Source organism: Misgurnus anguillicaudatus, chromosome 24 (assembly GCF_027580225.2).
Source record: "Misgurnus anguillicaudatus chromosome 24, ASM2758022v2, whole genome shotgun sequence".
NCBI lineage: Eukaryota > Metazoa > Chordata > Actinopteri > Cypriniformes > Cobitidae > Misgurnus > Misgurnus anguillicaudatus.
In genome coordinates, this window is record NC_073360.2 from 15,543,049 (window position 1) to 15,569,698 (window position 26,650).

Consider the following 26,650-nt stretch of genomic DNA (forward strand, 5'->3'; position numbering starts at 1 on the left):
GTATGCAGAGCCTGATCCTTACTCCCCACCCAAAAAAATGTTTAGGTGGTGCCCTGGTGGAGCATTAGGAGTCTCATGGCCATTGATCAGGGCCATTTTTTTTACTTTTGGGATTTTTACAGTAAAACCTTTATGCTGCACTTGGATCCACTGCCTTGCTTTTGACCAATGTAACAGAAAGCATTCAGTTTTGTTTAGATGTACAGTAATGTAGATTTATTTTCTAAATGACCCTAGACTATAAATCCGCATAAACACAGTACTGTAAGGCCCCCATTGTTGTTTTGCTTGTTTTTAGGTTTAGGATCTGAAAATGTGTAAATCTTGGTTGAAATGTCCCCTTTTAAGCATTATAAGTTCAGTAAACTGGTGTAACATTTAAAGTAAGAAGGTCGACTAAACTTATATTTGTTTTAATACAACAAAGGTTTTCTTGCCATTTTAAATCATCCAAAAGAAAAATGAAGAGTTTCGTTGCAAAACAAGATAACCACCGTTTTTAATTGTTCAGAAATCTCGTTTTTTGGTTGTGCATTCCAATTAAATTTCAATGCAACTGCAGTTGGTTTTGTTTTGATTTAAACCTTCATAACTTAAAAAATACAGCTAAGTAGCACCATAAAACAAAATAATAACATGATAACATAATAATAAACATGTTTTCACAAAAATGTTAAAAAATGGATTTATCTCGTTTTGCAACGAAACTCTTCAAATTAACTAATAAAGTATGATTCAAAAATGGTGTATATACATAATAAGAATCCCAGTACATAATTTTTCCAGTGTGGAAAACAACTAGAATCATTATTGAAATACTCTATGGCAGTGATTTTCAATCTTATCCCAGGGGACCCAGTGCTTTGCATATTTTGTATGTCTCCTTTAACTGACACACCCATTTCTGTTCATGGATCTCTCCTTTATGTATTGGGATGCACCGAATATTCGGCCACCGAAAATTTTAAGACTTTTAAGACTTTTATCACCGAAACAATACGGCCGAAATGTTGTGATGACGCAAACAGAAACCGCGACCTGCACGTGCTTGTCTGAAGCAACATGTATGCGGCGTGGAAGTATTTAACCGCAAAAAGGCGCTAAAGTAAGCAGTTGTCTGTAGGTCCGGTCCAATCGTGATCATCACAGTACGCCCTTCAAAGATCAGAACTCTTGATGTGTAAGTCGCACAAATGTGTCTCATACTGTAGTCCATTAACATACATTTGCCGAATAAAGCAATGAAAAACAACGTAACGTTTTTATGCTGCGCTGTTTGGGATTCGCCCTCGGTCTCTGTGTGCGCACGCGTTTAAGTGCCCTCAATAGTGCACACACAAGTGAGACGCAAACAAGCGAACGTAAAATCTTTCTGTTATTGACAGGGCACATATAAACAAAATTATCTCCAAAGTATTCTTTTTCTAATAAAAACATTTGTTTATGTCTTAAGTGTATGTATGAACCAGTCTCTGCTTATTTAAAGAGACGGTAACCTTAATTAACCTACTTAAGTCTGTGTCATTAATGTTAATCAAACAACCCAAGACAAAGAGAAAATCACTTCTGTAGCTCTAAAAATAATAATATATTTAATTTATACAATAAAGACACTGTTATGACTCATCTAATTCGATTTCTGTGCCTAATACTAATGTTAGCCCTTATTAATGTGCAACTTTGTTCTTTTTTATAAATGTTTGCAATTTTTTATTTGTTATTAGATTTTCCCCACCCCCTTTTTGCTGATCTAAAAAATAATCCGATCCGTGCCTCAAAAACTGTAATGTGATCCGAACCGTGAGTTTTGTGATCTGTCACACACCCCTAGTAAAGTTAGTACACAGTGATAGCCATAAATGCATTTGTACTAATAATTGGCATAATAATTTATTTCGATGTTTCGGTTTCAGTTTTTGGGCCTTGGTTTCCTCATTTTCGGTTTTTGGTTTCGGCCAAGAATTTTCATTTCGGTGCATCCCTACTTATTTAGCTAATGATCTGAATCACGTGTGTTAGATAAAGAAGACATGCAAAAAGAGCAGAGCAGTGAGTCCCCTGAAAACAGTTTGAAAATGACTGCTCTATATGATATCCATCAATGTCAGTCCCTAACTAGTAAACAAAAAGACAAGTTTACTAGCTAATAGCCATGTCTTTGTAACTTGTTGGCTGAATTTAACTTTGTGACAGTTGACCTCATATTCAAAAAGATCAGCATGGCCTATTTCTTATTTGCATAGAAAATTTTAGCATTGAGTTTCGTTGTCATTGGTCTACCAAAAACAGAAATGCTAATCTGATGCATTCAGCAACTTCTGGTAAACTGGTGTAACATTTTAAATAAGGAACATTAAAAAGGAACATTAGGATTACGAAAACAGGAACTTCCTGAGTGACATCCTTTCCAGCTTATTAAGATAATCATGTTGTTTTCTGGTATGTAGGACTCAGTACATGATAGTGCTTGGAAGTGTACTGTGTATAATTTTCATTTTTTTATTACATAGATAAAGAGAGTTAAATGTTAATTCTGAACGATTCAGGAATGCTGACATCTGTAAGGATAACATTTTACAAGAACTGAGGAAAGACCAGGATGACCAGCACGGAGCAAACATCTTGTGTTTTACATACTGTAATACATTTTAAGTGAACTGTCTAAAAGTTCATTTGAGATATCAGATCTGTTCTGTAGAGATGTAAGATAAACAACTACAGTAAGAATGAAAAGCTGTCCAGAGTCAACGACAAAAACTTACAGATATACAGCTTTACAACAGAGGTAAGAACACTGCTACAAACATATAACTGTACTGTACTTAATTCATTTAATGCAGAGTTTTTCAAAGATGTGATTAGTAAACACTTAAAATAATCAATTATTTCATTTTTGGAAAAGTGTGAAAAAATGTTTTCTATATTTTCAAGAAGTGGACTAAAACAACATTTAGTTAAATGTTTAGACTTTATAAATGTAAGCTTTCTTTACAGTCACTATTGTGACCAATGGGATTCATTGTAGTTTAATCAAATTAAATTTAAGATATTTTTAAATTACTAATCTCTTTTAGAATGATAATGATAATATTAATGAAGAGAAAAACAACTAAAAGTCTGGTTTGGATAACTAGAAGGGGCACACAACTTGACGTTATATGTAGTTAGTACGTAGTTGGCGCTTCCTGAAGACGACATCTAAAATGGCGATACGCAGAAACAACATGGTAATACGGTATTTTGAATACAGTATAACTCTCATAGGGGCATATGTTTTTTATTAAGTAGGAAAATTAATTATGTTACAATGAATGTGATCTTAAAACCTTCCTGGAATGCAAAAAATAAATACATGGTCTTTTACTTGTTAACTTATTGTAGCATCTAACACGGCGGTTAGCATCTGTTAGCATCTACTGTAACAACACATGTGCTTGCAAATTTTCTTCCACAGAACTTGTTTGTTTGTCATGCTGCTGATAATATACTGAAGTGTTTAGTCTCGGCGCATTTTTTAGTGATGACTATAACACATGATTGTTTCTTAGTTTTCTGTATTGTTACGTCAGTTCCCCGACAACCATTCTGTTTACTAACGAACACAATGGAAGTTAGTTCACAAAGGACTTTTTCCAATTTTCCCAATATATCTAGTTCTGAAAATGAGAATTCTTTACATCAAGCTATTTTAATAGCAGACAGGGTTCATGACGCTCTTAAATTCAATTTTGGTTGTGGCAGAAAAGTGACTCTATAGTTACTCAGTCACCTTGCAATTTTTGCTTGAATCCTAAAAGAGATTTGAAAATCCTAAAAGTGTTTTGTTTTATATTTATAAGCTCTAACTTAAAATGTATTCTTAGTTTCGAGGAAGTTGATGTCTTTCTATTGTTTGCATCAGACTATGACAATGTTTGGACAGCGTTTAATCAATATCTGCAGTTAGCTCATAGTTTTGATAATCAACAGTCACAATCGTAACTTTTTATTAATGTCGCTTAAGGCAAGATTTACTTAATAATCATTGATGACGTGTCTTTCAGAAAAGAGAAAATCCCAGTCAGATCTACATGGATTAGCGAAAGATACAATCATTTATACTGTATGTCTGTGTTTATAATATATTTCTTAGTAGTTTTAGTAATTATAAAATCTAAATTTTAATGCATGACTCGCTTGCTAAAAAAACAAAAAGTCTAATGTATTTAATACAAACTCTAATGACTTCCATTGCGAATACCAGTATGAACTTGGGCAGGGCGATATGGCCAAAAAAATTATCACGAAAATGTTTTCCATACAGTCAATATCGATAATTATCATGATAAGACAAAGTTTTATTCCTGTCAAATGTAAAGGCAGATTTTTGCTCCTGAATGAAAGTTGTAAAAACCAGACAGTTAATTATGGTTTCAAACCATTTATATCTGTATTAAATGTAAATATATTTGTTATGAAATTAACATTTCTGACACAGAAAGCAGCAGGCTATTGTCACTTTAAACCCTGGAATACACTTCAGGATTTTTGCCCGTCCTATAAGATCATTAACTTATCACACTGTGCGACATGGATCGTTAAAACTCGGGTGCAACAGGCATGTAGACTGTACGATGATGACACGGAAGCTTCAGCGGCTGCGTCACACATTAGCGTAACGTCACCAGCATGCGCTCGTGGTAAACAAATACCAGTGCGCAGGTCGTAGCAGCAAACACACTGTGCGGTGATCATGCCGAATTTCTCAGAAAACTATCGTAGGCTATCTTTGGATGCAAGGCCAAGAAAACGGCCGTCTTTGAACCTCTCTCATTGTATGACATAGGACCACCGATGAAGAGCCACGTTCACAGAAATCGTGACGATTGTTTCACGATGGCAATCTTTCATCTGGGACAGCCAATAATCGTGCAGTGTATCCCGGGCTGTAGACCCAATACAGCAGTGGTTCTCAAACTTTTTCAGCGTGCGGCCCCCCTTCTGTACGGTGCATTCCACCCCCCCCCCCAAAGAAAATTTATGACAAAAAACTGTTCTAATACCTAACTTTTAAATTAAACAAAGTTGTGTTGTTGGTTAGTAGCCTTATTTTTTTCTTAGGTTTAATTACACAGAATTCATGATAAATTAATGTATTTTACAAAATGTCATAAAACTGGGTCCCTCTGGCACCTTGCGGCCCCCAGTTTGAAATCATAGGGCCCTAAATGAATAACTTGCCTCATCTTACTCCACTCCTTTTAGTCTAACTGACACCGTGATAACCAAGACCGCATGCGGCATCCAGAAGTGCTTGCGCAGCGTTACGCCCAGTGTGCAAACGTTATCGAGCACTTATGCCAATGTCATTATTAGGGGTGTGCATTGCCATTGCCATCACAATGCAATTCAATTACGATTCACCAGGTAACGATTCAATTCAATTCGATTCTACGATGCATTGCGATGCATCAGAATTCTACTGTACACAACAAGGCAAATTTTTACAAAAGTCAAGTGCAACTATTCTCAACAAAAACGGAAGCTGAGCAGCTTTAAGACAATGACAATTATATACCTGAGCAGGGCTCGCAAAATTTTAAAATCCCTGGTAGCCCTTCGGGCAGACACTCTTTACTTTTTTGGTAGCCCGAAATGAATATAAGTAGCCCGAATAAAAAAATGCACTGATTTCCATGTAAGCCAACTCTTCCTGTCCATCGCCAGCTAACAATTTGGTTCCCAAAACGTTCCCCTATTTTCCAAGGTTTTTGGTTAGCCAGGAATGTTTTTTTAAAGAAAATAAACATTCCCCTAATGTTATTTTTAGGTTATTTTAACGTTCCCCTAAGGTTAGAATAATTTAATTATGTTACTGAAATATTATATGAATGTATTATAACACAGGTTATTTAAAAAAAAATACCTCAAAACATCACACATTGTATTTAGATAACATTATCGTTTTATAGGGAAAATTATATCGAGAAAAATACCGTTATCAAAATTATCGCCCAGCACTAGTATGAACCATTATCTGTTTACCATTAAAACCACAATAGAATTATCTTATGTACTGTGTTTCTGGGCCTTATTGTCAGGATTGCCAGGAGACAGAACCCAAGCAAGGAAAACAAAACCAACAAGGGGCAAAAACAAGATATGACTAATGACAGACTAAACACTAAACTAGATAATAAACTTGACTAGACTGAAAACAAACGGTGAACAAGACAATAAACGTAAAAGAATCTCTACAATGGACAAGACTCGAGACTTCAGACTCGAGACTTCAGACTCGAGACAGGAGAAATACTAATGCTGTGTTCCAGGCAGGTTTTTGAGCCCGTGAATTACGACTTCAAAACCACAACTCACGACTCTATGCGTTCCAGGCAGCCTGTAACCCATGTTTTTACAGCCTTCTACCTGTGAAAGTGCACTGGAACGGCAGTCAAACCCGTGACTTCCCACCCGTGAACTCGTACTAGATCGATGTAATCCCAGTTCAGAGTCGTGGTTTTGAAGTCGTGATTTACGGGTTACAGATTGCCTGGAACGCAGTATAACTCCATATAAACAGACGATCGAGCACAGGACAGCAAACACAAGGGCATTAAATAGGGGAGAAAATCAAGAGGGGAACAGGTGACATGAATCAGACAATGATAGGATGGTTAACAAGGAAACAGGGGGCAGGGTCAGGAGACGAGACAGAGCACATGGCCAGGAAAAACAAAGCCAGTGCTCTCACACAAAACATGGGGCTGCCATGATCATGTCACTATGACTAGAAAACTGTGACCTGAAGACAGGATCATGACACTTATTCCAGTTAGATTTAATGGTGTTCACAGTATTCGTTACTGTCCACAAGATTACCAGTAGAGACCATCACAAAACATTTTAGATTTTTGAGTGAAGTACTGTATAATTGAGTGTTTTTATGAACTCTTTCTTACATTCATTTTACCTCTGTACAGGTCCCAGTTCAGTGTGAAGATGATGATAAAGTACATACGTTTGTATATTACAGAACATAATATCTCATGACGCATAATGAAGTTACTACTGTATTGTATGTTAAAGGGTACAATCAGCTAAATTTGAGTCACATTTCCTTGCAGATTTCAACTCCCTGTCAAGATAACCCATTTGGGTTTAACTGTATGGTGGTCTTTGATGATAAGTCCTACCCCTTAAGGAGGTGCACTCCATTTATGAATTGGCCAGGAGATTACAGGTAAACCAGATGTTACTGTATTATTCAGAATTTCAGAATTGTGTCAATACAAATAATCACACATTAAACCTGTTTTCCCAAAACTACTTTTAGGATTGTAGTTCCTGAAGAGACTCATGGTAAGTTATACTGCAATATATCTGGTGTATGTTCCGTTAACATGAATTAAATTTTACAATTGCAGTTTTCTGTTAGAGTTGGGGTAGGTTGTGCTACCGTGTTTATATGTAACTTGATGTGTATTAAAACAGAATGCCCTCACTAACAGTAAAATATCATGACAGACAACTTTTTAGACAATTCTTTTTAAAGATCCCATATTACATTTTGGTATAATACAATGTATTCGCATGGTTAATGGTTCAAAAACATTATTTTCCACATACTGTCTATTAATCCCTGTCTTCCTGAAACACATTGATTTTGTACAAAGCTCTTCATTCTGAAAAGAATGCTGAATCTGAAATTTTAAATCTATTGACATGCAGGATTAGGATTTTAGGATTAGAGGTAAAGTGTCTGTCTGTTTTCTTATGCATTGTTTTTATTTATGTTTTGTTTCCTCAGTGGTTGGTGAAGTGCTGGATTCATTTACTGTGAATGGAGATGTCTCCATAAACACAGATGACATCAACCAACCTATCAGTGATGGTGAGGCAGCTGTTACTATATTGTATATTGGTGATGTTTGTATCAAGATTTATTCCTCAAAATACCTCGTACCTTGATGTAGGTCTACCGCCAGGACTTGTGACAGCTGGTGGCCGAAGAAACAGCCCCGAAAGGACAGATAGAGACGAACGGTGCAAAAAAGAGATGTGTGTGCATCAAGAGGGCAGGAAGAAGAAAGCTAAGAGAAGAAGAAGAAAATAATAAATTTACCTTAAATAAACTCTGTTTGTGTTCTTTATTATCTGCATTTCTATATGTTTGTAAAACTTAAATCTATAAATGATTTCAGCAGCAACAACATCATGTTAACAAACTGCTTTGTGGCCCAAACTTCTGTTAGACTTCGACAAAGAATCAAAAACAGCATTATTCAAATTTTTTTGTCACTTAACAAACCTATATCAAGAAAGTTTTGTCATCCTTAATTGTACACAAGTAAAACTGGTTATAAACAAGTCTAGTTAAAACATTCACAAAGAATGTGCATGTGCAAACCACACTGTAATTTCTACAGTTCCGCCCAGGTGTTTATGATTAAACTGTGACATTTTGATAGTATAATACAGTGCTGAATATAGGGTATAGGATGACACCCTGTCCTGCTTTGCGTTGTACTGCACAGCTTTTTTAAACCTTTGTCCCGCATGTTGCATATTAGGAAAGTGTACTGCAATTTTATTAGTGTTACATAACTTTAGTCATTCTGCAACTCTTTTCTATATCTTGTCCAAATCAACAACAGCAGATTTTTTAGAAGTAGATGTTTTTGCCAAAAAACTAGATAAACAGGGGAAACTTGTTTTGACACTGAACATAGACACAACTTTTCAAATGGACAAGATAGCTTTGCTCCACATAAACAGATGAAACAGCACAGGGGCCTATTCTTCGTAAATCGCCTACTACATCTGAGATCAACATCAACATCCTGTGAAAATCTAATATTTAATGTCTTAATACTGACTAAGATCATTTTAACATTAATTTAAAATCAATTATTAAAATCCAACTTTGATGCTCCTAAATTACTTTCAATCTCTTTTGAAATAGTTAAAATGCTGTTTTGTGTGTTTATAACAACCATAGCAACAAAAAAGCAGAATAAAAAACAGGTGGTGGTCTTGCATCGTCATATGATGACCTGGTAGAAGTGTTGTCTCTTAGGTTTAATATAAACTGATTGATTGTACAGATGATTTATGGAGCAGCTGCTCTTCTTTAAACCCACAGCCAATGCAGCATTTTCATTACTAATAAATTAACGTTTAGTTCTCTTTTTATTGTAAGTTGTTGTTTTCCCCTCTTTTGTGGAGGTGTAGATAATACATCAACACTTTTAGCAGTCAAGAATGTGGTAAATGAAGCATGTGCAAGTGCATTGTTTGTATAAAACACCACGTTTGATCACTGAACTAAGTTTTCTTTCTTGTTTAAGTGAACATAAACAGCTGGATGTTACTCAGTATATTAAAACTTAAAGCAGTCTGTCTTGGGTCTTAAAGTGACAGTAGCAGCCTGCTGCTTTCTGTGTCAAAAATGTTCATTACACTCCAAAAATGAAAATCACTCGCTAACTCTTAACTTTTTCAGCTGTACATTTAATTCATACAGTCAGGACTGTACAGTGTTTTATTTGTATGTATTGCTAATGTTAAATCATAGATAGTTGACAGACAATTTCATAACTAATATATTATATTTAATACAGATGCCTGAAAAGCAAAACAAGATGAGTATAGTCATCTCCCTCATTTGAACACTTGTTTGGAAAGAATTTGTCATGTTCTGAATAAAAAGTATTTGTTCTAAATAAAAAATAGTTTAAAACCATAATTACTGTAACTATCTGGTTTTTACAATTTTTTATTCAGGAGCAAAAATCTGCCTTTAAATTTGAGAGGAATGAAGATTTGTCATTTATCATGATAATTATCGATGTCGACTGATTAATAATAATTTTTTCCCCATATCGCCCAGCCCTATTTCTATATAAAACACAGTTTGTTTGTTTCAATTAATGACTAATAACTTTTTCATTGCCATTAAAGTGAAATTACTGAAACTAAACACAAAAGGCAGATTTAAAAAAATGCTAATTTACAAGAAAACATGTCAGATGCACAACTCCTAGATATTTATTGTTAATACAAAGAGTTAACTATTGGGTGGGACAAGAAATGACTACATTGGAAAGATGTGGCAAACATTTCCCAATAGCTGGAAGAAAACCACATGAAGACCAGCATGAAGCAAATGCGGATGGACTTTAGGATAACTTTTTAAAAGAAATTTTTAAAAGAGATTTCAGATCTGTTATATAAAGATGAAAGATAAACAACTACAGCAAGAATGAAAAGCTGCCCAGAGCCAACGATAAAAACTTTAAGATATGCAGCTTTACGACAGAGGTATGAGCACTACTACAAACATATAATTGTATTTCATATTTTAATTGTAATTTGCTAAAACTTGATGTAAGAAATAACCTGAATAATAACCACTTCGGTATTATAAAAATGATTTAATGATTTTAAACAAGGTAAAAAAAGCTAAAGCTAAATTAAGTGACGCACAATCAGACGTCAAACACGGAAGTGTTTCCAGCATAGCAAAACTGATGCTAAAGATGGAGTTTGAAGATAAAAATACGGTAACATTTTCATATATATCCGATGCGGGCCAGTGTATTATTAAGTATGAGCATGAATGAAGTCAGAATGAAGATTATCTCAAAACGTTTTTGAACCAAAAAAGTTTAAATGGTTTTTCAGCAACATGTCGGAGGCCTGCATGACGATCTTCCATAGAATGTGTTTGTTTGTTTGAAAGCAGAGGGTCTTTTCTGTCATTTAATATATTTGTACTCTATGTATACACTATATATTCGCCTCAAACGTGTCTGCCATGCAAGTTGAAAATATTTAACTCAAGTGGTTATTGTCAAGTTTTAATGCATGACTCATTTTGGAGAATAACTTTGGCAGAAAGCATACAAAAAAAGTCATTAAGTTGTGGAAATTCTTAGACAAAAATTAACATTTAAATAAATGGATTTTTGGAGTACAATATAGTTTATCAGTAGTATCTTTCCTTTATATTTTTACAGGTCCCAGTTCAATGTGAAGATGCTGATAAAGTACATGAGTTTGTATATTACAATAAATACACATAATAGGGTGGGTTGCACCAACAAGGATTAGGCCTAAATCTGGTTTAAATCAAAGTTTATTTTCTGTAGCACCTGTTTAAAAATAATCAGGCTTATATTTAGACTGTCATTTGATCCAGGTTTAAATTGTACAGTAAAACTAGATTATCTTTAATCCTGTTGCTCCATTATACTCCATTTTAAATCTCAGTTAGGGACTAACTTTAAACTTGCATATGAGGAGTTTTAAATCATTTTTTTTACAATTAAATGTTTGGCTAAATCATCAGGAACAGACACAGCGAGCGTGGTGTATTTAATTACACAGGCAAATTCATTATGGCGGACAAAATAAATCACAGATTAAGCTTTTAAAACAGGTTAGACATTGAATCTAAGATTTGTTAATCAAATTAAAATTAAACAGAGATCAACAAACTCTAGATTAGCTCGAAACTCTGCTTAATTGAATCCTTGTTGGTGCAACCCACCCATAATATCTTGTGACACATAATGAAGTTATTAATGTATGTAAGCACAAGCATCTTAAGATTTTGTGACTCCTTGCAGATTTCAGTACAGTGTCAATATGACCCACTTGGGTTTAACTGTGAGATAGTCATTGGCGATCAGTCTTACCCCATAAGGAGGTGCACACCATATGTGAATGAGTAAGTAGATCACAGGTCAACCTTTAAAAAACAAATCTGATTTTGATGTTACACGTTTTGTGATCAAAGTTTTAGTATTTTGACTTTTTGTTTCCCTCAAAACTGACTGTAGGACTGCAGGACTGCAGATTTCAGTACAGTGTCAAGATGACCAATTCAGGTTTAACGGTGAGATGGTCATTGGCGATAAGTCTTATCCCATAAGGAGGTGCACACCATATATGAATGGGTCAGTACAGATCACAGGTCAACCTTTAAAAAACTAATCTGATTTTGATGTTACACGTTTTGTAATCAAAGTTTTAGTATTTTAACTGACTTTTTGTTTCCCTCAAAACTGACTGTAGGACTGCAGCTCCTGAAGAGAATCAGGACAATGGTGAGTTGTGAATACTTTGTGAATAATGTTCAGTCAATATAATACATCAAGATGTTTACTGTGCTAATGCACATTACAGGTATTATTACTCATGATACATCCACGAGAAAAGAAAATGTTTGTCTATTTCTTTAATTTACTGTAATAACTCTGTAATGTCTCTAACATGACACAATGTCTTCACCAAGATCACAAGTTTTAACCTGCTGATAATATTAGATACAAGGCTGCGTAAAGTGCTGTAGTTTAAGTATGTGTCTGGATGTGTGTGTTTATTTGTGTGTGTGTGTGTGTGTGTGTGTGTGTGTGTGTGTGTGTGTCTGCACGTGTTTGTGCGCACATGCCTAATTTATCAAATTTTTTTAATAAATTTGTGACAACTAGTGATGAAACCTAACTCAGACCACCTTCATTTACACCAACAGTGTCAAAGTTCAAAATGTTTCCCAACAATCATAATAAAAAAATTTTTTTTAGTTATAGTTGGTTGATTTCACTTATTAGTTTGTGTAAACAAATGCCTCATCAATTGAATGTATTTTAATTATGTGGCAAATTTCCACCTAAATGATTACATTAGGTCAACATAAAAAAGGTAAAGTTGAATCCAACAAACCTGATAAGATACACCTATAAAAATGTAATAATAATACATCATATTAAAATACATTCAACTAATGAGGCATTTTTTTTAGCCTTCAGCATTTTACAAAGATTATTTTATTTGACTAAAATTATGTTTTAATGTTTGCTGACTTTATTTATGCTGTTGTTGTTGTTGTCTGTGTTTGCTATCTGTTGTATCTAGAGATGTTTTTAAAGGGACACTTCACTCATTTGCATTAATCTTTGTATAGTTAGAACCCCAGACATGTTTTTGAATGGTCGTGCATTATTTTCTCAGTTGCCACTGAGAGATGAGAAATACAGATTTCAGTGTTGCACTTCCTTCTTTCAATGATGTAAAAATCATCATTTTGCATCATTGAAAGAAGGAAGTCCAATAGCTTTGTTGAGGGGGTTAGACTACAAACACCCATTTTCTCGGTCAAATAGGCACCAAATTCTAAATGTATGTTACATTTCCACTACAAATTTGATCCACTTTCAATAAAGATTAATGTTTCGATGTGTGAAATGCTCCTTTAATCAATGATGTTTGTCATCATGATTGAGGTTTGTGTGTTCAGTGTTGGGGTCCAAGTGAGAGTTTGATCCTGGTAAAAATGCATTAAACACAAACTGTCTGAGCAGTTAATTGAACAATGTTTTGACCTTTGCTCCTGAGTAGAGTATGTATGTAACAAGATAACAAAGTTTAAAAAGAACTATTTATTTTTATGAGTTAGGTGAACTTATATCCTTAGTTAAGTAAACTCATAATAATTAGGCAACCTAATACAAATACTTTTCTAAGTTGATTCAACAGATTTTTTGTAGTGAAGGTAAAAGACATGGGTCTTTTGGGTCAATTGACCTAAATTACTTGAAGTACCTCCTGAGATTTTAAGTAAATATTTTTAATAGCACATTTGCATTTTAAACTTAACAAACATTTATATTTATTTATGTTTTGTTTCATCAGCAGCTGGTCAAGTGCTGGATTCACTTACTGTAAATGAGAACGTCAATGTACCCGCACTACTCTCCACAAACACTGATGTCAACCAAACTATGAGAGATGGTAAGAAACTACCAGCTGTTACCAAACTGAAGCATAAAACACTGTATATTGCTGTTGTTTGTATCAAGATTCACTCGCAAAAATGTTCTGTCCTACCTTGATGCAGGTGTACCATCAGGACGTATGACACCTGATAGAAGAAGAAGAAACAGGCCTGAGATGATGGATACAGACGGATGGAGCAACAAAGAAAAGCATGTGCATCCAAAGGGCAAGAAAAAATCTAAAAGAAGAGGAAGAAAATAATACTTATAAACACTGTTAACACTGTTAAATAAACACCGTTAAAACTTGGTTGTATGTGTTGTCAGTTCTGTAATAAACACCACAAAAACATTTTTTAAAGTGCCCCCATAGACACATTTGAAGTTACATAAAAAGCTGCTGTTTGTGACAAGTATTATTATTTATGTTGTTTTTCCTGTGATAAACCACTTAAAAATGTTTTGTGTGTGTGGGGGGGGTCTATGTGGTTTACGAGGACATGAATAGTGTATAATGACATGTTTACTATGCTTTATACCACGGGTCTGTTGAATGCTGCATTATGATTGGCTGAGAAATGTTCTATGGGTGTTGATTATTTTTCTGTAAACCGCACACCTAACTTTTCAAATGTCTTAAAAATAGGCACCAGAGCAATGGTTGTGGTAACCGTGGTATAAGCGGAATAATTGACTCCGGTCTTTTGAATTATTTGAAAATAATGCACACCTGCAGAGAGTGTCCCCATAAACCGAAAAGCTAAAAAAAACATACTAAATGGTAGTTTAGAATAGATTAAAGACTGGCAACAGGTTTTTGTAACACTGGGGTTAGGGATTGGGGTAGGTTAGGGGAAAAGAATATAACAGTTTGGACAGTATAAAATGCATTGCTATGGAGATGTCCCTGTAAACCACATACACCAACATATGTGTGTGTGTGTGTGTGTGTGTGTGTGTGTGTGTGTGTGTGTGTGTGTGTGTGTTCTTAACACTGTCTTTTTCGTGCTCTAAACACTTGATTTCATGGCTTATTTTAAGTGTGGAAACAGCTTTGGTTGTTACCAGCAGGTGGCAGCAAAAGCAAACAAACAAGAAGCGATTGTTTTAGTGATGGGAGAAACAAAGCTTTTCGAAGCTTCGAATCAATTGAACCAATTGGTTCGAAATTTGATTCAGTTTTTTGAAGCAGTTCGAAACACCACATATGCTGGCGACACCTGCTGATCAAAACAGTGTAAATGCAGATCTGTCCATACATTTCCCATAAACCATTGCATAGACTCAAATTAGCTTTCATTACTCACACCTATAACAGTTAAATTTTTGTGTGCTGGATAACATTGAATACCTTAACTGAAACAAAATTCAAGTGGCACTGGATAAAGTGATTAAATAAAATAGAACATTTTAAATTTAGAGTGGAATTAAGTAAACGTAACACATGTCAAGTGCAATGATCTTACAATTATAGATATAAATCCATCTGTGGATGTGTAATTTTGTATCCGAATGAAACATTGGAAACGTAAAAAATTTGATGAACTTGTGCGAACACACTGCATGGGATACCTTGGCCAGAAGGGGTGTATTTCAGTGTATTCAAATCAAAAACTGTGTGCAAGGTTAAAATTATTCATCCTTTTTTGTTTATCAGTAACACTTGAATCCTTAAAAAAACGATGGATTACTGAGTAGTAATAAATTATTTATTTAATATTTACATAGTTATTTTTTAATCTTGTCTCAGTATGTTCTCTTCAAAAATTTGGGCGTTCTTTGTCATATATATGCATAGCTGTTTATTGTTTCATTCATTTGTATTCATTTATTTATTTCACTATAGTGAATATTGGTAGATTGAAGGCTCTTGTGCTGGAATGAGCTTCTCTCCCATGTTGGCACAGATTTATGATTAAACTGAAATTTCATGGCAACTTCAGCTAACTTGGTCGCAACTGGAAACTCTGGTAACTTAAGGGCGATTTATAGTCGTGCGTAAGTTCTACGCCGTAGCTACGGCGTAGGCTATCCGTAGCCTGTGCGTAGCTCTGTGTAGCTTGACGCACACCTCGCAAAAAGTTTAACAGCACGTCAGATCTACGGGGACCGCAAGCGCCGTGATTGGTCCACCAGAACCCCACCTGTCAGGTAAAAAAACTGTGTCATAGGTATTTCCGTTTGTGACGGTGAAAACAAAGATGAGCCAAGTTGAGTAGTGATTTAACTCAAACTGCATCAAAAGTCACTGTTTATTTACTTCCATCATTGCTGGTCTTCTCAAATTATACACAACAAGTTGCTGTTTCTTCTTCGTTTGTGGGTTAACTTGCCAAGTTTCTTCTTCTCTGACGGTCGCGCTGCTACTGTGTGGTTACACGCGTGGAAACTGCCTACCAGACGTTTGCGCGAGTGTCCTACGCCGTAGGACCTTAGCACGACTATAACAATCACTTTAGGTTAATTCTCTTCAGCTGTACTGGAAACTTCAGGCAACTCAGGTTCAGACCCCTTGGTCGTGACAGGAACATAGGAGACTCAGGTTCATCTTCTGTGAAGACTGAAGAACAGAGAGTAGACCACACACACCACTAAGCCGTAGCCATGACAGGAAGTTCACTGGAAAAGAACATACCTCAGAAGTAACAAAAACCACAGGACTTGATACCGCTGGACTTTGAACACCAGCCACCCATACAGACACCAATGGAGTATCTGCCAAATCAGACAGCTATATCTAGTAACCCCCATTTTCTCTGCTGACACTGACAATGGAGCCATCTTGTCTGTTGAGGCTGGGGGAGCGGTCATCTTAGAAACTGACTCTGAGCTAACGCCATCTTGTGAAGTGGCTCAGGCGTGGCAGCCATCTTGCGAACTGACTCAGGCATAGCGTACATCTTGGAACCACATCAAGGCATGGCAGCCATATTGGAAACAGGTTCAGGCATGGCAGCCATCTTGGGAACAGGTTCCTCGGACTCGCCACCATCAGCTTAGAACAGGTAGGCTTCCATGATTGGTCTGCTTCCTGGTACAGAGCCTGATGCTACTCCCCCAAAAAAATTTTTTAGGCGAGGCATCCTCCTCTACCTCACTCATAGTAAAAGGAAATCCGCCTTACACCAGGGCCAGATCTACAAAATCCGCAAAACTCCCTTGAGGAACATACAGAATGAGTTGATCTGCTGAGTGGTTGATTTAAACTGGTGATTTAAGAAAGTAATGAGAGACTTTCTGGGAAAATTTGTGTGATGAGCAAGGTCTAAAATGTCCTGGGTGTGGTCCTCAAGGGAGTGGGAGCCCTGGCGGAGCATTAGGAGTCTCATGGCCATTGAGCTGTTTTATGTTATGTGGTTCCTGTTCTGTTCTGTTTCTGTTCCTTGTTTTTGTAACTTTTGGTATTTTTACAGTAAAACCTTCATGCTGAACTTGGATCTACTGCCTTGCTTTTAACCAACGTAACAGAAGGCATCGAGTTTGTTTAGGTGGACAATGCAGTAGATTTATTTTCTAAATGACCCTGGACTATAAATCGTTAATAAAATCACTATCTTGTCTAGCATAAACGCAGTACTGTAGGCCCTTATTGTTGTTTTGCTTGTTTTTAGGTTTTAGGACCTGAAAATGCTGTTGTCGTATAAATGACCAACCAAAACTGATACAAAGTTTCCCAATTAAGTTGTAAAGGTCAACCAAACTTATATTTGTTTAAATGGGTTTCTTGTTATTTTAAATCATTCAAAAGACAAATTTACTAATAAAGTATTATTCAAAAATGGTGTATATACATATTTTAAGAACACCAGAACATAATTTTTCAGTGTGGAAAAAACTAGAATCACAATTGAGATACTTTATGGCATTGATTTTCAATCTTGTCCCAGGGGATCCACTGCTCTGCATATTTTGAATGTCTCCCTTAACTGACACACCCATTTCTTTTCATGGATCTCTCCCTAATTGAGCTAACGATCTGAATCACGTGTGTTAGATGGGGAAGACACGCAAAGTGTGCAGATCAGTGGGTCCCATGAAAACAGTATGAAAATGACTGCTCTATATGATATCCATCAATGTCAGTCCCTAAATATTAAGCAAAAAGACAACTTTACTAGCTAATAGCCATGTCTTTGTAACTTGTGACAGTTGACCTCATATTCAAAAAGATCAGCATGGCCTATTTCTGATTTGCATAGAAAATTTTTACAGTGAGATTCATTGTCATTGGTCTACCAAAAACGGAAATGCTAATGTGATGCATTCAGCAACTTCTGGTAAACTGGTGTAACATTTTAAACAAGGACCTTTAAAAAGGAACTTCTTGAGTCAGATCCTCCTTTCCAGCTTTTTCAGATAATTATTTTGTTTTCTGGTATGTAGGACTCAGTACATGATAGTGCTTGGAAGAGTACTGTTTCTAATTTTCATTTTTTTTTTTATTACATAGATAAAGAGAGTTAAATGTTAATTCTGAAGGATTCAGGAATGCTTCCATCTGTAAGGATAACATTTTACAAGAACTGAGGAAAGACCAGAGGATGACCAGCACGGAGCAAACATCTTGTGTATTACATGTAATACATTTTAAGTGAACTTTCTAAAAGTTCATAAGAGATATCAGATCTGTTATGTAAGGATGTAAGACAAACAACTACAGCAAGAATGAAAAGCTGCTCAGAGCCAACAACAAAGACTTTAAGATATGCAGCTTTACGACAGAGGTATGAGCACTACTACAAACATATAATTGTATTTCATATTTAATTGTAATTTGCTTAAACTTGATGTAAAAAATAACTTGAGTAATAACCACTTCTGTATTATGAAAATAATTTAATGATTTTAAACAAGGTAAAAAAGCTAAACGTTTATAAAGTGACGCAAAACAACCAGACGTCATACATGCGACGTGTTAAGTTCTAGCAGCAAAACAGAAGCTTAAGATGGAGTTTAAAAACAACTATACGGTAACATTCTTACATCTCCAATGCGGGCCAGTGTATTATTAAGTATGAGCATGAATGAAGTCAGAGTGAAGAGTATCTTAAAACATTTTTGAAACGCATAAAAGTTTTAAAAAATTTCAGCATCCAACATGTCGGAAGCATGCATGACGATCTTCCATAGAATGTGTTTGTTTGCCATGCTGCTGATAATATACTGTAATGTTTAGTCTCTGCGTAATGTTTATTGATTACAATTGTTTACTAGTTTTCTTTATTGTTCGTCGGTGGAAGCAAATGAATGAAAATAACACGTTGCTTGTGCAATGCTCTTCCGGTTTCGAAACTCATTTTTTTTCTAACAAAGATGACTGAATGTTAATCATATTGGTTTGAATACTGTTTAACATTTTATGTCAATTATGAGGGTTGTGTTAATTAAGCAATATTAATCGAGTAGGAGTGTGATATAGCTCTATATCATCACGGCTGTGATTAGGCCAGAGGCACGAGGCCGTAGAACCAGAGCATGAGCGGACGTCAGTGTTCACTTGCCCCGCTGACCACCGCCGCCTCTGGGCTACATCTCTGACAGGGATTCCCTGGCTCTGATGTTGGCCCTGTCTGTGTTTGATGGTCAAAAATGAGATCAAATCAGCAGTATTTGGTGTCATGATGAAACTATTACTTGTTTTCTTATTCATATTTAGTGTCTTTTGTGTTTTTATTGTTTTGGCGCAAGGTAAAAGTTAATAAAACTATACTTATATAAATGTTACTATTGCTTTCCCATTTAATCTTAACGCGATACGAGAACTCGATTATTATTAGACTTCGTTCTTGTCAGTACTATATAAAACTCTTTTTTATAAGTGTCAGAGAGATGTTTTTGCATGCTGCTTATAAATATATCAGTGGTGATATCTCATAACGAGTTTTAATAGTCACGTCTTGATAAAATAAATTATCAATGTCCACATTTAAAAGCTGCGGTGCTTACCTGCAGTTCCACGGTTACTTCACTTAAGTTTAACGTTACATCCAAGAGCGCTGATTTTCGACGGGATAATCACTTCCGATTGGGATTTATTGGGAGACTGATTCACAAGCTAGTGAACTAATGAGTCACACTGAGAGTGTTTAAAAACAGCGCGTCTGTGCGTGTCCGTGAGTGCGTGCAGTTTTTCCAGTCAGAGATGAGAATGTTTAAAGAACCTCCATTCAATAATACTAAAATGACAGGTAGGTGGCGGAATGATACAAATGGTGAAGCGTTTACTGTTACGTTATCAGTACAATATCGCACGCCTCTTAGCCAATCAGATTCGAGAACCAGAAAGAACTGTTATATAATTTGCTTTAAGACCCTTCACAAAGTCATATTTATTAATGTTATTACAAGATTCTTTAATACTCATAAGTTATTGAATATTGAATACACCATATTGAGCTGAATATGTTTAATTCTAGAATTAAACATATAGGGGTGGTTTCCCAGACAAGGATTAGCTTAAACCAAGACTATGCCTCAGTTTAATTATGAAAAATAACTAGTTTTAACAAACATGTCTTAATAAAAATATTATTTGTGTGCATTCTGATGTAAAACAAAGGGCACTGATGTATTTTAAGATATGTCAGTGCAGGTTGTTTTTAGTTTGAACAGCTCTTACATTTATTTTAGTCTAGGACTAGTCTAATCCCTGTCCGGGAAACTGCCCCAAAAAGAATTAAAGATTTTTTATTTATCCAAATTCTTTTAAAATAAAATGGACAGTGTATAGATTCAGAAATATCAGAATTACAATAACAGAGCCCAAGATGTTCGTGAATTCAGTTTTTGCTCAAAATTTGGTATTTTTTTAAGAAACCTACGCATATTTAAGAGCTTATAAAAGGAGAACAAAGATAGGATTAAATATTTTTTCCCATTTTGTTTGTTTGTTTGAAAGCAGAAGGTCTGTTCTTTCATTTAATATATTTGTACTCTATGTATACACTATATATTCGCCTCAAACGCGTCTGCCATGCAAGTGGAAAATATTTAAGTCAAGCTGTTATTGTCAAGTTTTATGCATGACTCATTTTGGAGAATAACTTTGGCAGAAAGCATACAAAAAAAGTCATTAAGTTGTGGAAATTCTTAGACAAAAATTAACATTTAAATAAATGGATTTTTGGAGTACAATATAGTTTATCAGTAGTATCTTTCCTTTATATTTTTACAGGTCCCAGTTCAATGTGAAGATGCTGATAAAGTACATGAGTTTGTATATTACAATAAATAATAGGGTGGGTTGCACCAACAAGGATTAGGCCTAAATCTGGTTTAAATCAAAGTTTATTTTCTGTTGCCCCTGTTTAAAAATAATCAGGCTTATATTTAGACTGTCATTTGATCCAGGTTTAAATTGTGCAGTAAAACTAGATTATCTTTAATCCTGTTGCTCCATTATACTCCGTTTTAAATCTCAGTTAGGGATTAACTTTAAACTTGCATATGAGGAGTTTTAAATCATTTTTTTACAAATAAATGTGTGGCTAAATCATCAGAAACAGACACAGCGAGCATGGTGTATTTAATTACACAGGCAAATTCATTATGGCGGACAAAATATGAGCCAGGGCTGCGTTTCCCGACAACGTTCTCTCTTAGCGCGCTACGAAGACTCTTAAGTTAAACCTTAACTACAGGTTTACCTTTTCTAGGCGTGTTTCCCGAACTGTACCTTAGCGGGTTTCTTAAGGTATACTTTCTTACGTACGACGTTACCAGGTGCTGTCCATGCCATGGCGATGGTGCTGAATAGGTTGATATCGATTGCTCGACAATCAATTGTTCACTTTATGTAATAGGTACTTCGCTGCGTTATCAGAGAGCGGTGTTATTTATTAAAGAAACATTTCAGAAATAGTTCAAGTTACATTTATTAGGAATATCTGGTAAAAATATCTCAAATAGCAAACAACTAAATATAAACCTTGTATATTTTATTTTATATCAAACCCGTGCAAAACTCGCAACTTCATGTCCAAAAGTATAATGCATAAACTGCTCCAATGCATCCATTATTCCTTCACTTTAAAGGATAATTTATATTAGGGGTTCCCAAATAAATGCATTGCACAGGGAAATAAGGTGGGTCGTGCAAGTCACCTGGCTTGGCATTACACTTAAAATATAGAAAAACAAATTGTTGTTCATTAGTTCACGCGTTTATGTGTTTGGACACTGCGCAAGCAGCGCGTTTACAATGCGGATAACGCTTAATGGACGCATTTCTGGAGCCGCGCCTGTCTGTTTACCTTAAATATAACATAAAATATATATTATATGATATATAAATATATAGTATGATTGTTTTAGGTTTAAGCTTTGATTAGTTTTAATGTGGAAAATTTGTTGACCTTATACAAGCAATTATCAAGTGGAGCATTTTCTTTTTAATGTTTATAAAGAATATGATATGCAGCTGCCTCAAAGTTATAAAACATTAAAAAACCTTCGATGCAAAGTCGAATTAACATCAATAATAATATTTAGGAAAATCAACAATTATGATTTCGTGATGAATGTGCTCCCGTGGCATGCAATTTTTTAACTTGATTTGTTTTATTTGCAGCTAAAATAGCCGGTAAACTAAAGATTTAACGGATTTGAAATGCACAAATGAAATAGTAAGATTTGCTGTATAGCTGCCTGCCATAGTTTCACCAACTCCTCCACCCAAAATCTTTTTTTAATAGTTTCTTTAGCCTGTAATAATAGTTCACAGCTGATGTTCCTTTGGAAAAAAATATAAAAAATCTAAACCATCAGTGTAATAATGTCTAATTATGTGAATGTTTTATTCTTTAAATAAATAAAAAATGCCTAATTTAACACGGAGTGTACTTCAACTTTTTTTTAAACAGATATTTAGTTATATAGACTGCAATCTACACAAGCTTTTATCACAGTCATGGCCCCTAGCGGAGTCAAGTGGGATAAGGTATAGCTAAGATTGCTCCAGACCAACCTTCCGAACGAACGACTTACAGAAGAGATACGTAACTAAGAACGTTTCGGGAAACACGTATTAACGATAAGGTACAGCTTAAGGTACAACTTAAGAACGACGTAGAGCTAAGAAGGTTTCGGGGAACGCAGCCCTGGTCAGTACTTGGATGGGAGACCACCTGGGAAAACCAGGTTGCTGCTGGTAGTGGTGTTAGTGAGACAAGCAGGGGGTTCTCACCTTGTGGTCTGCGTGGGTCCTAACACCCCAGTATTGTGATGGGGACACTATACTGTCAAAAAAGCACCGTCCTTTGGATGAGATGTTAAACCGAGGTCCTGACTCTCTGTGGTCATTAAAAATCCCAGGATGTCCTTCGAAAAAGAGTAGGGGTGTGCCCCGGCATCCTGGCCAAAACTTGCCCATTGGCCTACTAATCATCCCTCATACTAATTGGCTATATCACTCTATCTCCTCTCCACTAATAAGCTGGTGTGTGGTGGGTGTTCTGGGGCAATATGGCTGCCGTCGCATCATCCAGGTGGGTGCTGCACATTGGTGGTGGTTGAGGAGATTCCCCCATTCATATGTAAAGCGCTTTGAGTACTGAGAAAAGCGCTATATAAATGTAAGGTATTCTTATTATTCTTATTATTCTTATTATTATTAAAATAAATCACAGATTAAGCTTTTAAAACAGGTTAGAGATTTAATCTAAGATTTGTTAATCAAATTAAAATTAAAAAGAGATCAACAAACTCTAGATTAGCTCGAAACTCTGCTTAATTGAATCCTTGTTGGTGCAACCCACCCATAATATCGTGTGACACATAATGAAGTTATTAATGTATGTAAGCACAAGCAGCTAAAGATAGTGTGACTTCTTGCAGATTTCAGTACAGTGTCAAGATGACCCACTTGGGTTTAACGGTGATAGGGTCATTGGCAATCAGTCTTACACCATAAGGAGGTGCACACCATATGTGAATGAGTCAGTAGATCACAGGTCAACCTTTAAAAAACGAATCTGATTTTGATGTTACACGTTTTGTGATCAAAGTTTTAGTATTTTGACTTTTTGTTTCCCTCAAAACTGACTGTAGGACTGCAGGACTGCAGATTTCAGTACAGTGTCAAGATGACCAATTCGGGTTAAACGGTGAGATGGTCATTGGCGATCAGTCTTATCCCATAAGGAGGTGCACACCATATGTGAATGGGTCAGTACAGATCACATGTCAACCTTTAAAAAATTAATCTGATTTTGATGTTACATGTTTTGTAATCAAAGTTTTAGTATTTTAACTGACTTTTTATTTCCCTCAAAACTGACTGTAGGACTGCAGCTCCTGAAGAGAATCGGGACAATGGTGAGTTGTGAATACTTTGTGAATAATGTTCAGTCAATATAATACATCAAGATGTTTACTGTGCTAATGCACATTACAGGTATTATTACTCATGATACATCCACGAGAAAAGAAAATGTTTGTCTATTTCTTTAATTTACTGTAATAACTCTGTAATGTCTCTAACATGACACAATGTCTTCACCAAGATCACAAGTTTTAACCTGCTGATAATATTAGAAACAAGGCTCCGTAGTTTATATGTGTCTGCATGTGTGTGCTTATTAGTGTGTGTGTGTGTGTGTGTGTGTGTGTGTGCGTGAGTGTGTGCGTGTGTGTGTGCGTGCGTGTGTGTGTGTGTGTGTGTGTGTGTGTGTGTGTGTGTGTGTGTGTGTGTGTGTGCGTGTGTGTGTCTGCACGTGTTTGTGCGCACATGCCTAATTTATCAAAAAATTTTAATACATTTGTGACAACTAGTGATGAAACCTAACTCAGACCACCTTCATTTACACTAACAGTGTCAAACTTCAAAATGTTTCCCAACAATCATAATAAAAAAAAATATTTTTTAGTTATAGTTGGTTGATTTCACTTATTAGTTTGTGAAAACAATTAAAATACATTCAATTGATGAGGCATTTATGTGGCAAATTTCCACCTAAATGATTACATTAGGTCAACATAAAAAAGGTTAAGTTGAATCCAACAAACCTGATAAGATACACCTATAAAAATGTAATAATATTACATAATATTAAAATACATTCAACTAATGAGGCATTTTTTTTAGCCTTCAGCATTTTACAAAGATTATTTTATTTGACTAAAATTATGTTTTAATGTTTGCTGACTTTATTTATGCTGTTGTTGTTGTTGTCTGTGTTTGCTATCTGTTGTATCTAGAGATGTTTTTAAAGGGACACTTCACTCATTTGCATTAATCTTTGTATAGTTAGAACCCCAGACATGTTTTTGAATGGTCGTGCATCATTTTCTCAGTTGCCACTGAGACAGGAGAAATACAGATTTCAGTGTTGCACTTCCTTCTTTCAATGATGTAAAAATCATCATTTTGCATCATTGAAAGAAGGAAGTCCAATATCTTTGTTGAGGGGGTTAGACTACAAACACCCATTTTCTCGGTCAAATAGGCACCAAATTCTAAATGTATGTTACATTTCCACTTCAAATTTGATCCACTTTCAATAAAGATTAATGTTTCGATGTGTGAAATGCTCCTTTAATCAATGATGTTTGTCATCATGATTGAGGTTTGTGTGTTCAGTGTTGGGGTCCAAGTGAGAGTTTGATCCTAGTAAAAATGCATTAAACACAAACTGTCTGAGCAGTTAATTGAACAATGTTTTGACCTTTGCTCCTGAGTAGAGTATGTATGTAACAAGATAACAAAGTTTAAAAAGAACTATTTATTTTTATGAGTTAGGTGAACTTATATCCTTAGTTAAGTAAACTCATAATAATTAGGCAACCTAATACAAATACTTTTCTAAGTTGATTCAACAGATTTTTTGTAGTGAAGGTAAGAGACTAATGGGTCTTTTGGGTCAACTTACTTAAATTATTTGAAGTACCTCCTGAGATTTTAAGTTAATATTTTTAATAGCACATTTGCATTTTAAACTTAACAAACATTTATATTTATTTATGTTTTGTTTCATCAGCAGCTGGTCAAGTGCTGGATTCACTTACTGTAAATGAGAACGTCAATGTACCCGCACTACTCTCCACAAACACTGATGTCAACCAAACTATGAGAGATGGTAAGAAACTACCAGCTGTTACCAAACTGAAGCATAAAACACTGTATATTGCTGTTGTTTGTATCAAGATTCACTCGCAAAAATGTTCTTTCCTACCTTAATGCAGGTGTACCATCAGGACGTATGACACCTGATAGAAGAAGAAGAAACAGGCCTGAGATGATGGATACAGACGGATGGAGCAACAAAGAGAAGCATGTGCATCCAAAGGGCAACAAAAAAGCTAAAAGAAGAGGCAGAAAATAATACTTATAAACACTGTTAAATAAACACTGTTAAAACTTGGTAGTATGTGTTGTCAATTCTGTAATAAACACCACAAATTTTTTTTTTAAAGTGCCCCCATAGACACATACAGGGGAATAAATGCAATATCTTTATATAATTTTGACGAAAACCCTTTGAAGTTACATGAACAAGCTGCTGTTTGTGACAAGTATTATTATTTATGTTGTTTTTCCTGTGATAAACCACCTAAAAATGTTTTGTGTGTGTGGGGGGGGTCTATGTGGTTTACGAGGACATGAATAGTGTATAATGACATGTTTACTATGCTTTATACCACGGGTCTGTTGAATGCTGCATTCTGATTGGCTGAGAAATGTTCTATGGGTGTTGATTATTTTTCTGTAAACCGCACACCTAACTTTTCAAATGTCTTAAAAATAGGAACCAGAGCAGTGGTTGTGGTAACCGTGGTATAAGCGGAATAATTGACTCCGGTCCTTTGAATTATTTGAAAATAATGCACACCTGCGGTGTAACGGCACTCCGCTTCGCGTCGTGCCGCAATACCACCTTGGTGTGCATTATTTT

The 26,650-nt window shown here is 35.4% G+C and overlaps 1 protein-coding gene and 1 long non-coding RNA gene across 6 annotated transcripts in view; one reads left to right on the forward strand and one right to left on the reverse strand.

Annotated features, from left to right (window-relative positions):
- LOC129437827 (uncharacterized) overlaps positions 1–26,650 on the reverse strand; it is a 149,652-nt gene that overhangs the window by 117,195 nt on the left and 5,807 nt on the right. Inside the window, exons 3-5 of one of the 2 annotated variants that reach the window (XR_012367635.1) lie at positions 25,931–26,057; positions 13,873–13,999; positions 7,939–8,072 (exon numbers count right to left, since the gene is read on the reverse strand). This is a non-coding gene — a long non-coding RNA (uncharacterized lncRNA). The remainder of the gene's footprint in view (positions 1–7,938; positions 8,073–13,872; positions 14,000–25,930; positions 26,058–26,650) is intronic. The other variant, XR_012367636.1, reaches the window with a different exon arrangement.
- Positions 10,336–26,146, forward strand: LOC129437822 (uncharacterized). Of its 4 annotated transcripts, none has more exons than XM_073862978.1 (6): positions 10,336–10,544; positions 11,613–11,713; positions 11,826–11,942; positions 12,061–12,092; positions 13,681–13,776; positions 13,883–14,082. In XM_073862978.1, exons 1-6 carry the CDS (start codon positions 10,419–10,421, stop codon positions 14,020–14,022), a joined length of 612 nt encoding a protein of 203 aa, XP_073719079.1. In that variant the 5' UTR covers positions 10,336–10,418; the 3' UTR covers positions 14,023–14,082. The 4 variants fall into 4 exon arrangements, with proteins under 4 accessions (XP_073719079.1, XP_073719076.1, XP_073719078.1 ...); XM_073862975.1 differs by having other exon boundaries at positions 10,343–10,544; positions 13,678–13,776; positions 13,883–14,070; XM_073862977.1 differs by lacking the exons at positions 12,061–12,092; positions 13,681–13,776; positions 13,883–14,082 and adding exons at positions 24,043–24,074; positions 25,739–25,834; positions 25,941–26,146 and having other exon boundaries at positions 10,349–10,544.

Bases quoted from the DNA above. Each gene is read 5' to 3' on its own strand.
- LOC129437822 (XM_073862975.1), top strand. From the start codon at position 10,419: ATGATTTTAAACAAGGTAAAAAAAGCTAAAGCTAAATTAAGTGACGCA. The intron at 11,943-12,060 runs GTCAGTACAGAT...AACTGACTGTAG, and splicing joins TGCACACCATATATGAATGG to GACTGCAGCTCCTGAAGAGA. The intron at 12,093-13,677 runs GTGAGTTGTGAA...TTGTTTCATCAG, and splicing joins TGAAGAGAATCAGGACAATG to CAGCTGGTCAAGTGCTGGAT.